We start from the raw sequence: 14,276 nt of genomic DNA, 5'->3' as shown, positions 1-14,276 counted from the left end.
ATATGCACCCTAGTCTCCTTTGGGTTTCTGCCCCTCGACCCTTGGTAGTTGATGATGGTTGGTGGGACCGGCTTTAAACACAAGATGCTGCCTTTCCCAGCCTTTCTCTCCACCACGTTGTTACGACACTTATTCTAGTGGCTGTTGCCTTTTTACACAGAGACACAAAGAAAAGCTGCACATGGGGATGAGTTATGGTCAAGGGACCGTGGAACAAAGAATGATAAAAGATACCTACTTGGGCTGTGCCTTAGAGGATAGGAACCACTTGGGGTTTCACATCCAAGCTTCACCGAGTACAGGACACAGGATCGATATCGTGGGGCCCCAGGACCCCAGATTATGCCCCCACAACTCACCGCAGTTTCTGTAATGTTATCTCACTCACTCACTCTAGAAAGTTTTGGCTTGCCACATTATGCCACATATTCAGACAAGTACGAGGTTTCCAAGGCCTATCTAATCCATGGAGATTCGTCAAGTCGGTTCGATTTCTTCCGTTTAGAGAATGAGGCGTAATTTGTGCCATTGTACCACACTCCTTTGCCTGTTGTTAGGCTGGTGTATTGATCACCCAGGGCTCCTTGCAGTATTAGCCAGATATGGCTCCAATATATATTGTCCTTTGTTGTCAATAGCACACCGGAAGTGCTCCTTTCTGGCTCAAGGATGGGGATCGTATTGCTCGATGGCTGATATCGCTTTGTTATCCCGGTCTTGGCGCCTCGGATCCCAGTTTGAGTCGAGTTTGTGAGAAAGTGTCTCGAAGCCAAAGTCTTTGTCACAGACGAAGCCCTTATAGTCTTATGGCCCGGGCCCGCATATCTGTGGATGGTACCTCTTTTGAAATGTGATGGCATACCGAGTCTGACGTCTCGAGTTTCTTATTGTACTATACTTATTCTTTATGTTCTATTTGGTGACCGTTCCATTGTGTCTTCCATTTGAGCACCCCTTTCTTTTCATTCACCATGGCCTCTGGCTCAAGAAACGCAGCCCCGACCCAGGGTGGGAGTTTCGATTTTGTCCATTATTGCCCTGCCTGGACAGATCCGAACTGGCAGGATGAAGGCCCTGAACGGGATGCGAGTGTCTTTGACATCAAAGACAGCGTTTTCGATCGCCTACGGCCAGCTCTTCTGCCTCGAGACCGCTTCGAGAAACCAACTGTTTACGCTCAACGATTCGGGATTTTTCCTGGTCGAACCGATGGTCGTTCGAGAACATCACCCACACGAGCTGAGAGTCGACAAATCTTTCCTGCTAGCTCTGATATTCGAAATGGAAAGGAACTATTTGGACGTTTCGAAGATCTGGCCAAAGCAGCAAACGAGCACGTAGACGATTACATGGAGAGGACAAGGCCAGATATGCAAAAGTTGGATGAAACCGAACAACGATTCATGCAACAGTATGAAGATCTAGTCATAGATGAAAACTGGCAGACCATCCTTTTCGGGAGCCTGACTATGGATGAAGTGAGTACACAGACTCTCGTATACTCTTGCTCTTTTTGTTCCTCTAGCCATATCTAACAAGTCTCAGTTACAAGCCGAAAGATATTTCTCGACGTGCGATACCAAGTTTGACAGCCTCGGGGGCTACATCTCAGAGTAAGTTGGACACATGGGCTGTTTGAGCTTGTGCTGACGTGTCATTGAAGACTTTTCGAGCGTGAAAGATGGGTCGACACCAGTTGCAATGGCATAACGGCTGACAAGCCTCGTTTGATATATAATCTCAATGGGAGACGTGAAGAATGGAACCCGAGGGTATGTATCAGAACCAAAGAACCAAAGACGCATGACACTAATCGTTGAAGACCAACGACAGCGTCTGGAATGCGATGCAGCCGGCTATTCAACTCGCATCGCGGTTTATTGAGGCGGATGACCCCTTTATCTCAGGTCTTCTAGACATCACAAACAGACTCTGGCTCGACCGTAGACTTTTCCAGAATCAACCCGGACAAGACCGAGATACGAAGATTAAATTCGTTCCAGACCTGGACCCGAATGATCCATCTAGACTCAAGGGAGCAAAAGCTGTCATTGACAGTGGTATAAACCCCAGGGCAGCTACGTGGCAAGCCCTGCTTCAAACAATCGAGATCGAACTAGCTAGTGGTTTCATTTGTGGAGGAAAGCAACAAAGAGATCACTCCGCAGGCAATACAGACTCGTGGATCACATACCCATGGAAATATAACTTGAGGGTCGCAATCGACTGTGAGTTGGTTTGGCCCTTGATCAATGATGCGTACAGCAGCAGCGAAAAGTTGAAGGCCAGCCTGATACTCGCAACTACTATAGCCCACGAGATGATGGTGAGCGACAGTCCAGATAACCTACTCATTGGCATTCTCCGACTAATAGTATGACAGCATGCATTTGCCAGGATTCCCTTCATGTGGTTAGCTGATCCTGCAACGGTTGGAATAGTTGACCAGGACCAAGTCAAGGCCTGTTATGATCTCGTGCATTCAATGTACGATCGCAGACACAAAGACCTCCATGGTGAGCCTTATTATGATGAAGACCCCCATCAAGAGGTTGGCCATGTTTTCGAAGAAACTGTAAGTGCGAGCACCGTGTTCATATATTCCCAATATAGCATTGCTTAATGAAACTATTCGATAGGTCCTGGGAGGTGGCTATTGGTCGTTTGCATCAGACATATCTATGCTGAAACCTGCACTGCTCCAGACGGCGGCTGGTCTCGTAGCTTTCACTCAAAATTCCGAGGGTGACAGAAATGAACCCCCTGTGCTGCAGTACCCCTTGCTTCGAAATGTAAGGCTCAACCACTATACTCGAACCGAAGATGTTCAGAAATATTTCACCCAGTCTTTCTGGGATGTTGCAATCCAGAAATATGGCACGGCTGCTCTAAGAGAACCATCCAAAAAGCCTCATAAGCTCAACTACTATCCTGCTGATGAAAACTATAACAAGTACGACTTTGGAGAGAATACTCTAGGCACTGAGGAAGACATGGCCTGGGTACAAGACTTCATGAGAGAGCTCGGCGATAGAGGAAATCTCGTGCTGTGGAGTTATTTGAACAACTTGATCAACGAAGCCTGCGAATTTGATTTGATGAATGCGCAATTCGCCTCTGACATGATGACTTGGACTCATCGAGATCAAATCTGGAAGCGTCTGGGTAGAGAAATACTCATGATACTCTGTGAGATCTCGGCATACACATATCAACCATCTCAAAGCCAGGCCCAAGATGACGTCCTGGATTCTCTGTACAACTTGTGGAAGGGTGCAATCGCCCGACGAGGGGGGTATCCTGACGCCCAATCCGCTTCCATTGACAGCTTGTCTTCTGACCCAGAGACTTGGGCTCAAAACACCCGATATAGCGGTCTTGAGGTTCATGAAAGGCGTCTGCTACCCAGACTCATGGACTTTACGCGCCGTGTAGAAAGGGAGCTCATGCACATCGAAAGCATGGTATGTGAACTATACCAATCAGGAACCTCAAGTTGGCCGCTCTACCGCTTTTACAGTATGGGGCATGATAGAGAATTGCCCTATCGAGTTGATACGATGATTGAATACATAACCGACTTGTTGACTCCCATCGGAATTGCTGATCGGCGAATCAAGAGTATTGATGCAGAGTGGTTCAATCGAATATGGAACCTAGGCCGAAGAGCCAAGGACGTTCGACGACTCTTGGAGTTGGATACCCAGAACTACGAGCACAATTGGCGCGACCTCTTGTTATCGATGCCTATGTTGCGCAAGTCCAAACGCAAGCCCCATCAGAGACTCTACTTTTTGGCAAAAAAGGAGATGATGAAACTCACAGGAAGCCAACTGGAAAAAATGAAAGAGTTCAAAAGCCGGTTCCAGAGAGAACTCAGCCTTGGAAGTTACAAAGTGGTCATCCCAGGAGGTGACCCCAACGTACTGAGCATTGCTCAGCGATTGTCCGGAACGCTGGATGATGATCGAGGCAGAAATGACCATGAGAAAAGCATCAAAGGACCATCTACAGGTATTTTCGATATCGATACCGTGAAGAATCTGGTCCATCAGCTCAGAGAAGAAGAAAATGACGCACAAGCCGATATCCTGAACCGCATCACGAATCGCAAGCAAAGTGAAGCCCCAACCTTGCAGAGAACTGCAGCGGAACAAGCTGGAATTGTACTTCCGATCCCACCCAAATTCCAGGAGGTGGGTTTCAGCAACCAGGCAGTGCCGCTGAATAGCGTGAAGGAGTTCAAAGCAAATAATTCTCCATTCTCGGCTTTCTCCTCGGGAACTAGCTCCCCCTTTCCTCGATCCCAACTCAATCAACCCCCTGCATGGGCAGCAAACAGTACAGGAGACCTGGCTGCTTGGGTCAACCATCGGCTCGCAGACGTACCACCTGTCGCACACGGTATCACGCCTCAGCCATATGCACTTCGAGAGGACCTCACAGTGGATCTTCAAAACATGGCCCAAGCCAAGCTACCCATGCGAAATCCCGCCTCCTTCGCCAACGAGTATCCTCGAGAAGTGGTACAGGATCAAGACTCTCCTTTTGTGGCTGGTCCTCTGGGAGATATTGCCCAAGCTTGGGAGCAACAGTATCAACCTGGGCAGAGCCCGCCTCCTGCAGCAACTGGGGATGCACCTGTGGTTCAGTCTTCTACATCACCAACTCGCAGAGACAGCCAGGATATTGACATGACCGGGGGCTTAAGCCAAGGACGTAAAGCCACAGTTTTGTCGCATTTTGATCACAGCAGCAGTGAGACAGACGTATCCGACGATGAAGAGCAACGGACTAGAGAGAGCAGCAGTAGCGAAACGACACTCATTGGGTTGTCCGATGTTGAGGAGGAGCTGCTTAGCAAGATCGCAGCATTCGAAAAGTCTGAGGCAAGAGAAAAGGGATATGATTTGAAGCGAAGGTCAAGCTGGGTACATCTTCTATCCAGGAAGAAGAAATTGGAGATGCCTAAGGCCATGAGACGTGTTCACAAATCGAAGCCGAAGAAGCGCAGAGTGCCCAGAGTTTAGGAGAAGGAAGCCAAAGAATGAACAAGGGGTTTGGTTTGGGTTGAGACCGTAGCAAGGCTTAGCTTGGGGGAGATCTGTATTGATGTTTGTATGGTTTGAATGTTGTTGGATCTGCTTTTAGGTATTCGGAATTCGTGTTATAACTTAGTATTTTATTGCCTCATTATGTCCTCACTTTTCCTTGACTGAAACAGAGCTTCGGGAATCGCATCTTGACCAACATTCAAGACCGAGGAATGCGTCGCAACTCTGGTCACAGGACTTTCAGCCTAGAGGTGCTCTTCACCCACCAACAACTTGGAAGACTTGGAGCATTCCAGGTTGTGGTTTTAGAGTTCTCTGCGCTGCAGGTAGTTTAGTCGTTAATCGAAGACTAACCCCTAGCGAGTATGTAGGTGAGATCGAGGCTTGTTCGATCGTAATTTAGAAGCCTTGGAACATGGTAGCCCCTTGGGTGTCAAAAAGCATAAGACATTTAAAACGGGTGACGAAAAGAGCTTGGTGGACAAAGCATTTGAGGACGTGACTTACTGACTAAGCATTTTTGTCATATGCTGCAAGTTTTATGTCACCCCCTGTAGTGCTAGGCCCGGGCCCACTGCGGATGGTGGATGTTGCCCCTCCATCCAAAGATCCAAGCTTCCAGAACATGCCCCACCTGTAGGGCCATTCATTCACTGGCATGGGGCTCCCCGTCCCATCCCCATGGAAGTTATTGCTTCCCATTGTCACCTTCTCAAGTTGCAAGAACAAGAATACCTAATAACAAAGACCACTACCTTCCGCAGTCTGACTCGGCTCTCTTTGACTTCCCTCCTTCACATCTTCCCGACACGAGCCCTGTTCCTTGTTAAGCTATTTTCTGAGTACCGACTCAAGGGCGTACTCAATTGCATCATAGCACACCCAAAGCAGAGTGCGATAAGGCTTCTGATATCACTTGCAGCAAAAGAGAAGACGGGCATCTCATACTGCCTTTCCAGGTACATAAATGCCCTATCGTTTTCTCTAGAGTTTTCTTCTGACCACCTCTGCAGTCCTAGAGACTGACATCGACAACCCCACCACAGCTCTTCTCCGTGTATGCTCGCCAGACGATTCATCACAATGGCTGCTACTAGAGGTCTCAGCGATATTCCGACCCTCGCCTCTCTCTATCGCGACCCTGACTCTGCCCTATCCGAGGCTCATCTCTCATCGAGAAGCGACCCTGACTATCCTGCATCTGATTCCATCAACAAGCGCATCGGTTTGATTCGCGGTGATATTACCAAGCTTCGCCTTGATGCTATCGTCAACGCCGCGAACAGATCTCTACTAGGTGGAGGGGGCGTTGATGGAGCCATTCATAGGGCCGCTGGCAGTGATCTGGTTAAGGAGTGCAAGACCCTCGGCCCCATTAACACTGGCGAGGCCGTCATCACAAAGGGCTACAATCTCCCCTCCAAGCATGTCATCCACACCGTTGGACCTGTGTACGCTGCAGACACGAACCCTAATGAAAGTCTCGCCAATTGCTACCGCGAAAGTTTGAAGCTTGCCGTCAAGAACGGCGTGACCACGATCGGTTTCAGCGCCATCAGCACCGGCGTTTACGGGTTTCCCAATCTTCCTGCCGCTAAGATCGCCTGCAGGACTGTGAGAGAGTTCCTTGAGAGTGACGAGGGAAGCAAGCTCACCCGGGTGGTATTTGTCACTTTTGTTGCTCCTGATGTGAATGCGTACAACGAGACGATTCCGTAAGTTTGTTATCCCTGATGCCTCAACCGCATGCTAACGGTTTCTTTTTAGACGAATGTTCCCACCCACGAAAGAAGGATCTGCATAGAAAGGGCCAGATGTGAAGCTCTGCGAAGAATATGAATCATACTTATGTGATCATTGACGCCCAAGGGCAGGACAGACCAATATGTTTCCCCCAATACCGTCCCAAACTCAACCTGAGTAACGGTTGTCTACGACTGTTATGGTACACCCTGCCGTCCAAATTTACGACCAAGCATCTTTGGCTTGGCTCGTGGTTTTCTACGTAATGAGCATGATAGGCTAGCTTTTGTTGGCGTTTGCAACATGAAACACGGCTTTATAAGGGCTATTCTTAAGTAGCACATTCAATAGAACTTCTCCCGGCATTGCACCTCTTTGAGAAATAGATCAAACAGGAGGCAGAGACAAACATGGAATTAGAAGTCCTTTAGTATCGAGTGCATATTAAGACTGTTGAAACTAGCGTGTCCTGGAACGAATCTCATGATGCGTCGCTTTACGTAAGTCCTTCAACGATACGTCGAAGGCTTACATCCTGAGTCAAGCCCCAGCTCCAGTAGTAACCAAAGAATTTGTCCCCACAAGTTACTGGCTTACAGTTATGTATGTTAAGCATGGTTTCGATTTTAACCACTATTGAATGAATTATATTTACTACTGGACGAGGTCTTCAAAGCCGTACAAGAGTCAAAGCTAACAAAGGTCTGCCAATAATACCCCATCAACGTACTGCAAAGCACATCAGCCACTGCCTGACCCCAACCTCTAGTTACTGGATCCGCCTGGGCCCTTCTTCTTGTTCTTCTTCTTGTTTTTCTTGCCCTGCTTTTGATCACCAGAAGCCCCTTCTCCCTCTGGGGTATCCGACGTGTCTGGCGCATCCTGGGTCTCAGCGGCCTCGGAGATCTCTTGGGTATCGTTGTCTTCAGCGGCTAGCTCCTTTCCATTCTTTGAGCCCGTTATGGTATCATCATCACTTACTTTGGTGTTTGTGAGTTGAGAAATCATCGCCTTGAGTTCTTCCATCTCAGCTCGCAGCTTGCGGACTTCAATGACAGCAGGCTCGTCTTCCACATTAGGTTTGACGGCCTCACAAGTCTTGGTCCAGCCTTCACCTTCCATGTCAAGGCCCTCGTGAAATTGTTCCCACTCATTGATCTGATCGTCGTCCTCCTCGCCTCGTGAGCGGTTGTGTCGAATCTTTCGTGCAGATCGCCTCTCGAAAATGGCGGCAATAAAGAGAAGAGGGGAGTATAGAGTAGCCATGACGCAGTCATTGATGAATTCGTAAGTGGACTTTGGTACCCACCACTCAAACAGTCCCGAAATGACGATCTCGACCAGGTTGAAAGGGGCGATATAAACATTCTCATCAGGAGCTCGGACGAACTGCATCGTCTTTTGCGCAAACAGTGCGAGATATTCGTCATCGGCATTCTCATAGATATCCTCGTAGGCCGAGTTGTAAAGTGCAATGAGGATATTGAGGAGAATAATCTAAAATATTGAGTTAACTTGACTCTCTAGAACAGGTTGTTACCAACTTACCATGACAACAAAAGTAAAGCAGTAGTAGAGAATCAGACCGAATGGATGCCCAAAATCATCAAAACCATCAAACTCGGGACTCTGCATGATAGCCTTGAGCATAGACTCAATGATGAACCAGGTATCGCCCATAATGTTGTCATCAGCAATATCGAGACCGATGAATGCCTGGAGGAAGCCAATGATGACAACGATAAGCAAGGCAAAGAAGATGAGAGATTCCTTCATCATAACTTTCAGCACAACTAGCATGGCGCCGAAGAAACGGAAGCTGTCGAAATAGAGCAAGAGGCGGGACCAAAACATGGGCGCAACAAAAGAAAGCAGATTATAGCTGAGCTCGTTGTACTTCTTATGCACATCATCATTGTCCTTGTATGCCAGTCCTATGATGCGTAGAACCAATGATACAGTCAAGAAGGAGTAAAGGACGAAATTGAAAACATTCCAGAATCCCAGGATGTGGTAACCAGCCTTGTAGTATTTGAGGCACTCGTCGCAGACATAGGCAAAGGTGAAGATGTAGAGCGCAATCTCAGCACCATCCAGTACTCCTGATGCATTGGCAGAGTTGACTGCGGCCGTGTACAGACCAAGATATATGATGGAGAATAGCAACTGGGCAGCATTCTGGTAGCGAGGTGCACGCATACGATCGGGGTCCATGTGGACAACTAGGCTGGTGTTTGCTTTGTTCTTGTAGTCGACAAACTCGGAGGGATCATCTTCGTCCTGGACTAGCCAGCCACGCCAGAGATAGGCAATGCATTTCTGATAACCAGAGGAGCCAATGACCCGAACTGCGTGTAGGTCGACAGCCTTCTCAATGACATTGGTTGGGGCTGTAGGGACCTGGTCAATGAGGAAAGAGTACCGACGGAGAAGAACGTGATGCAGGAGGTAATCGATATCCTCCTCTCCCTCGATACTAGTTCGAGTAAGCCAGGTGCAATTGGTAACGGAGACATCATTTTAAAACTCACATCTGCTTGGCGATGACAGTGCAGGCAACAGCGCGCAAATCGTGGAGATCGGCATCCCATAGCTCGAGAATGGCTTCGCGTTTAAACCAACGCATATTAACAAGCAGGGCATACACCTACGCAACGCAAAGTCAGCATAACGAAGGCATCGAGCATCAGGCAAGAGTGCTTAACGTACAACGCATGATCGGTATTTCTGGCCGCCAGCTTCCTTAGCCGCCTGTACAACCTTGCTGGTGATGACAGTGCTATGGGATCGCGTGATAGCACTTTCTTCAAGCTCGCAAGGGACGCATTCGCGGATCAAATGTCGCAATCGCAGGCAAACCTTCATGACCTCGGCCGGAGGGATAGCAGACGCGATGTTCTGGTTCCGATGGCTAGGCAAAACTATGGTATGTGAGCTGATAGCCAGGTTTCGCATCGATGGGATAACACACGGGCTCTCTCCTCCTCATGGAGCCACTCGCGTCGGCTGGTGGTTCCATCACTAAAGAGGCTCTTGAAGCGGTTCCATGTGCTGGGCATGATGAAAGCTGTGAATGTGTGGCTCGGAATATGTCTTGAATGCGAAAAGCGACGCTGGAGGGCAAACGAAGAGCCGTGACGCCGAAGGGTCCCAGCAAAGAATTGATATCGCGTAGACTATGGTCTTGGGGATCTGCCGGCCTCCAAAACAAACACGCAAATGCTGTGTCGCAATGGATCAGACTAAATTTGGATCCGGAAGCGATGCTGTCTCAGGAGGATCTTTGTCGTACAGCAATTGACGGCTGATTGCAGCATGCACGAGTTCAGTCCGGTTCCGTTCAGTTCAGCGTAGGTAGACAAGCCCCCTTCAATTGAGATGGAGGAGATGGAGGAGAGAGAATCACAGGTTCTCCCTCCAACTTCCAAGGTCCCTTAGCCCAATTCATTCCAAGTTCTTTCCCTCGAGCCCTCAAGGTTTATCCAACCCAAACCTGGTATAGCTGAAGGAGGAGCTATCTTTGCGACGGTGATGACGTCGCAAAGGCTGGTAATTGGCCCACTAACACACTAACGCTGCGACCGTCCGTGCTTCCCATGCTTGAGCAGCTTGCTTTGTTCCATCCATCGCCAAGTTGAGCTTGGCCTAGGTTTAGCTCCATTGGTAGGTAGCTTAATTTCTTGCAGTCCATCCAAGATCGTCAAAACCTTAGGATGCGAGCAAGCAAGCAATGTTCCTACAGCTCAAGAGAAGCCTACTGTACTTAGGTTTGGACTCGCCGTAGCAGGGATAAAGGAAGGTAGGTCTCTTTCTGCATCCAATAGATCAAGAAACCACACATTTTAGTAATGTCAATGGCTCTGATTTATGAGCTTGTCTTCTTCCGTGGAGGGGCTGTGGTTCGCGAGCAGGTTTTACTGTGTTAAGGAAACATGGCATGGTCAATGCTGAATCGATGATCCGATCCCCGATGCAAGCCCATTCCATGTTTTCTGGGAATATATACATAGACGCGCTTTTTGTTCAAGGCGGTCTTCAATTCCGTCCGTGACCATGTTATCGAGCACGCCGCGTAATTCCAAGCATCCAATCTTGTGACTTGGTTTCTCGACTTTACCTCAAAGTCCTCGCAACCCGTTCTGTTCGATATGCTCGAGGAAGTGCCCAAGTTTGGCCTCTCTTCTGGCATGTCCTATGTAGCGCCAGCACGTCGTGCCAATAACATGAATAGCATAATCTTGTACATCGCATCAACAGCTTTGGACTCACTGATACACACTCCACACCGAACTTGCTGCCTCGATAGTATCTACCTACTAACCTACCTTACCTATGCAGCCTCCGATTCTCGTCCTGCCAGTCCGATGAAGTAACACTGCGGATGGCGTTCGCTGGCCGCTTCCTGTTGTGGTCGCTGTCGAGACATGGCCAACACATTGAATCCTTGGTGGTAAGAATACTGCGGAGTGTCTATTGGCTGCGGGGAGAGGTTGAAAATGGATTGGATGTATACCTACCGACAAACACAAGCACCACATGTGGGTTGCTGCAGTAAAAAGAGGTCCATCTCGCGGACTTCATTCTGTCATTTATCGTATTTAGGATCTCAACATTGCACCGATACGAGGGCTGTTGATCGATGGAACGTCTTACCGCTCGTGTTGCACTTCATTTTGCTATCACGGGCTACTGGCATCTGATACTTTGCCAGCTCGACATTGAGGCCCTGTACTTCAACACTAACCCTCAGAAAGTTCTCTTGGCCGGCAAATTCGGTGTCGTCCCCGCATGGTAGGCATCATTTGGATGATGATGGGTTACTACACAGTCAGAGATTTATGAACAAATTCAGCTTGACTGTTGAACTGTAGATGCCTATTGGGTGGAGCAAAGGTGAGGCGGTTTGCCTGTTGGCAAGGTGTGCAATCACCATGGAAGCTACTGGATCAGAAGTGGGAGCGAGACCTGAGCTCTGCGGTGTAAAGAGTTGGTAAGATCGTGCCAAGGAGTTTCTACACTTTGAGAGTGCTTGTTCGGATGCCGTTGGCCTGCAGTGCGACCCTGAATTTACAGACATGGATCAAAATTGAGGCTGACGAGGTTTGACGATCAACTGTCAATGGAAATCGGTGGTGGGTACCTCCCTGATGGCCTCAGACCCACCAACGAATTTTAGCGCTTTTGGGGGACGGGAGCACTAGGGTAGTGGAGGTGGAAGATCATCTGGGGGCTGTGGACGTTGCAAGAGAACCTCAAACGACGATGAAGTATACCAAGGTCTAAGGTTCCACGGGTGCCTTGGAAGTGGAGGTTCAATAATATTGTTAATTTGAGTAAGACTGAAGGTCCTACTGTACTTTGGTACTCACATGAGTGGAAAAGATCAACAATGCATTGGCTGCCTAGGATGGATGTATGTATGCAAGTGGACGGACAGTCATATTCAGTGTCATCTGCAACATCCGCCAGGGATTCGATGTAAACTAACAAGTGGTGGAATGCTTTTTGTTAAACCACACGCATTTACCCAATCAATTTGTACAGAACCAACTGATTCTATGCATGGATGTTTTGTGGCTGCTGCGTACATCTTTTGGTGCCTGCTTGAGCCAGGAGAGGCAAGAAAGCTTGACATCTCAGTCTCAAGGGATAAAAACACCCAGGCAAGTTATTATAAGTTTCACATAGTCCTTGGGTAAGTTTGTTCTGGCCTCTTTAAATATATTCTAAAGTTTTCTTGCTCCCTGAGGCTTGCCCCGGTTGGTACCTAGTAGCCAAAGATGCAGTTGGCTCGTTGACCTCTGTATCTGTATCTGCATCTGCATCTGTCTGGCACTTCCATGCACTAGCACTGTTATTCATTGCCTCACGCCGTCCATTCGCTTGTAGCCTGGACTTGTGCGCGCACCCTCTCCTCCTTCCCCTTCTTTTTCTTCTTCCTCCCGCCTACTTCTTCTTTTAAAACATTCCATTCCGTACTTTCTCTCTCATCTTGTTGATGTCCCATTCATACATGAATGCGATACCAGTAGTAGTATTGACATTCAAACGAACCTCCTCAACCAGCAGTCTTTTACCCAGCACTATTTTCTGTATTCTATGGTGAAATCTTCCAAATCCGTCTCCGGTAACCAAGCACCGGCTCTACTCAAAAGATCGCTTTGAGACAACTCAACTTTGCTATTTCGCCAACGCTCTCTCGATTCAATCGACTGCAGCAAGATACTTGTGTCACGCGCCAGCATCAAAATCAATATGGAGCAGACAGATTCGATCACTCCCTCTGATCGTCAAAGTGGTCCAAAACACAACAAGAGGTCTGGCCAGCAAGAGGCAGATACCACGATGGCTAATGACGTTGACCCATCAGCCCCTGCTGCGGCCCCTTCAGACTCGGTGGAAAGAACTTCTAAGAGTGGTTCTTGTTCGAGGAAGAGTAGGCAGCAGAAGAAGGAAAGGAGGCAAGAGACCAAGCCGGCTTCAGTGAAAGACGAAGCTGAGGCTTCTGGTATTTCCAGCGAAGAGGAATCCACTTCGGATGATGATGAAGCCTCAGAAACCGCAACACTTGCTGCCAAGCAATATTCGGGAGTCAATGGCACTACTAAGAATAAGAAGGAACGAGCCAACAGTATCATTTCCAAGAAAAAGACCTCCAAGGCTTCCACTAAGAAGCAGAAGAAGCCAAAGAAAAAAAGCAACAAGAACAAGGCGGGCAGTTGCTCTGACACCGCTTCCGATTCGGACAGTGGTTCAGATTCGTCCGATCCCGAATCTTCTGATAATGAGGACCCTGGTGAGAAAAGTGACCGAACCAAGTCCTCTTCAGGCCTCGAGGGCCAACTCAGAGCGCTCCAACTCCAGTTTGCTCAGCTGCAGCAGCAGCTAGGCGCCTCTAATGGCCTGGCTTCATCCGTTAACCCAAGCGCCTTTGCCTCCTTTGGTTCGTCGACTTCGCCGTATTCTATCCAAAATCCTCTGGCTTCACAGGTAGCTGATCTCGATCCACTACTCACTGGTCGTCGACCACTTGTTCACTATAATCCTCGCAGACGTCGACCCATGCGACTTTCAGGAATACCAGCTCTCGAAGGTAGTGACCGGGATAGTATTACTAATGATTACTTGCGTGGCGAGTTGAAGTTCAAGGGGAAAAAGCCTAAGGGTCCTGCCTTTAAACGCGTGGATCAGGTGTGGGACAACAGCATACACAATTTCAAACTTCAGGACACAGCCGACACAGACACCGATTCCCAGTACGACGAATACATCTTCCATGTCAGAAGAAAGTTCGACTGGGAAGGAAAACATGTAGCAACTGTTGTCGACATCAAGAGCAAGTTGCTTCGGGAATGTCTGCAGGACGTTATCGGCAATGCGGAAGGCATCAGCCTGGTAGATGAAACACCAAAAATGAACCCTGAGGTCCTTTTCTTGTGAGTAGCCTCACATTATTATCTGCTAGGAGGTGTGTGACGA

At 48.5% G+C, this 14,276-nt stretch overlaps 4 protein-coding genes across 4 annotated transcripts; 3 read left to right on the top strand and 1 right to left on the bottom strand.

The window, feature by feature from the left end:
• Positions 1-971: 971 nt before the first annotated feature.
• On the top strand, positions 972-5,030 carry FTJAE_418 (uncharacterized protein; the record flags this gene model as incomplete). The annotated part of the gene is made up of 6 exons (XM_037350557.1): positions 972-1,478; positions 1,546-1,613; positions 1,664-1,772; positions 1,823-2,326; positions 2,384-2,575; positions 2,640-5,030. The coding sequence occupies 6 exons, from the start codon at positions 972-974 to the stop codon at positions 5,028-5,030; spliced, it is 3,771 nt and encodes a 1,256-aa protein (XP_037212462.1).
• Positions 5,031-6,137: 1,107 nt separating this feature from the next.
• On the top strand, positions 6,138-6,773 carry FTJAE_417 (RNA-directed RNA polymerase; the record flags this gene model as incomplete). The annotated part of the gene is made up of 1 exon (XM_037350547.1): positions 6,138-6,773. One exon carries the CDS (start codon positions 6,138-6,140, stop codon positions 6,771-6,773), a length of 636 nt encoding a protein of 211 aa, XP_037212461.1.
• A 789-nt stretch (positions 6,774-7,562) lies between these two features.
• On the bottom strand, positions 7,563-9,856 carry FTJAE_416 (YVC1-vacuolar cation channel; the record flags this gene model as incomplete). The annotated part of the gene is made up of 5 exons (XM_037350536.1): positions 7,563-8,294; positions 8,346-9,273; positions 9,329-9,444; positions 9,507-9,718; positions 9,769-9,856. The coding sequence occupies 5 exons, from the start codon at positions 9,854-9,856 to the stop codon at positions 7,563-7,565; spliced, it is 2,076 nt and encodes a 691-aa protein (XP_037212460.1).
• Positions 9,857-13,052: 3,196 nt separating this feature from the next.
• On the top strand, positions 13,053-14,276 carry FTJAE_415 (TOB3 (member of AAA-ATPase family); the record flags this gene model as incomplete). Its single annotated transcript, XM_037350525.1, has 1 exon — positions 13,053-14,233. A coding segment is annotated over one exon (1,181 nt), but the record flags the coding sequence as incomplete, so codon positions are not given.

Source organism: Fusarium tjaetaba, assembly GCF_013396195.1.
Source record: "Fusarium tjaetaba strain NRRL 66243 chromosome Unknown NRRL66243_c0000012, whole genome shotgun sequence".
Classification (NCBI taxonomy): domain Eukaryota; kingdom Fungi; phylum Ascomycota; class Sordariomycetes; order Hypocreales; family Nectriaceae; genus Fusarium; species Fusarium tjaetaba.
The sequence above is the reverse complement of the archived record's forward strand: the minus strand, read 5'-3'. Positions and strand labels throughout refer to the sequence as shown.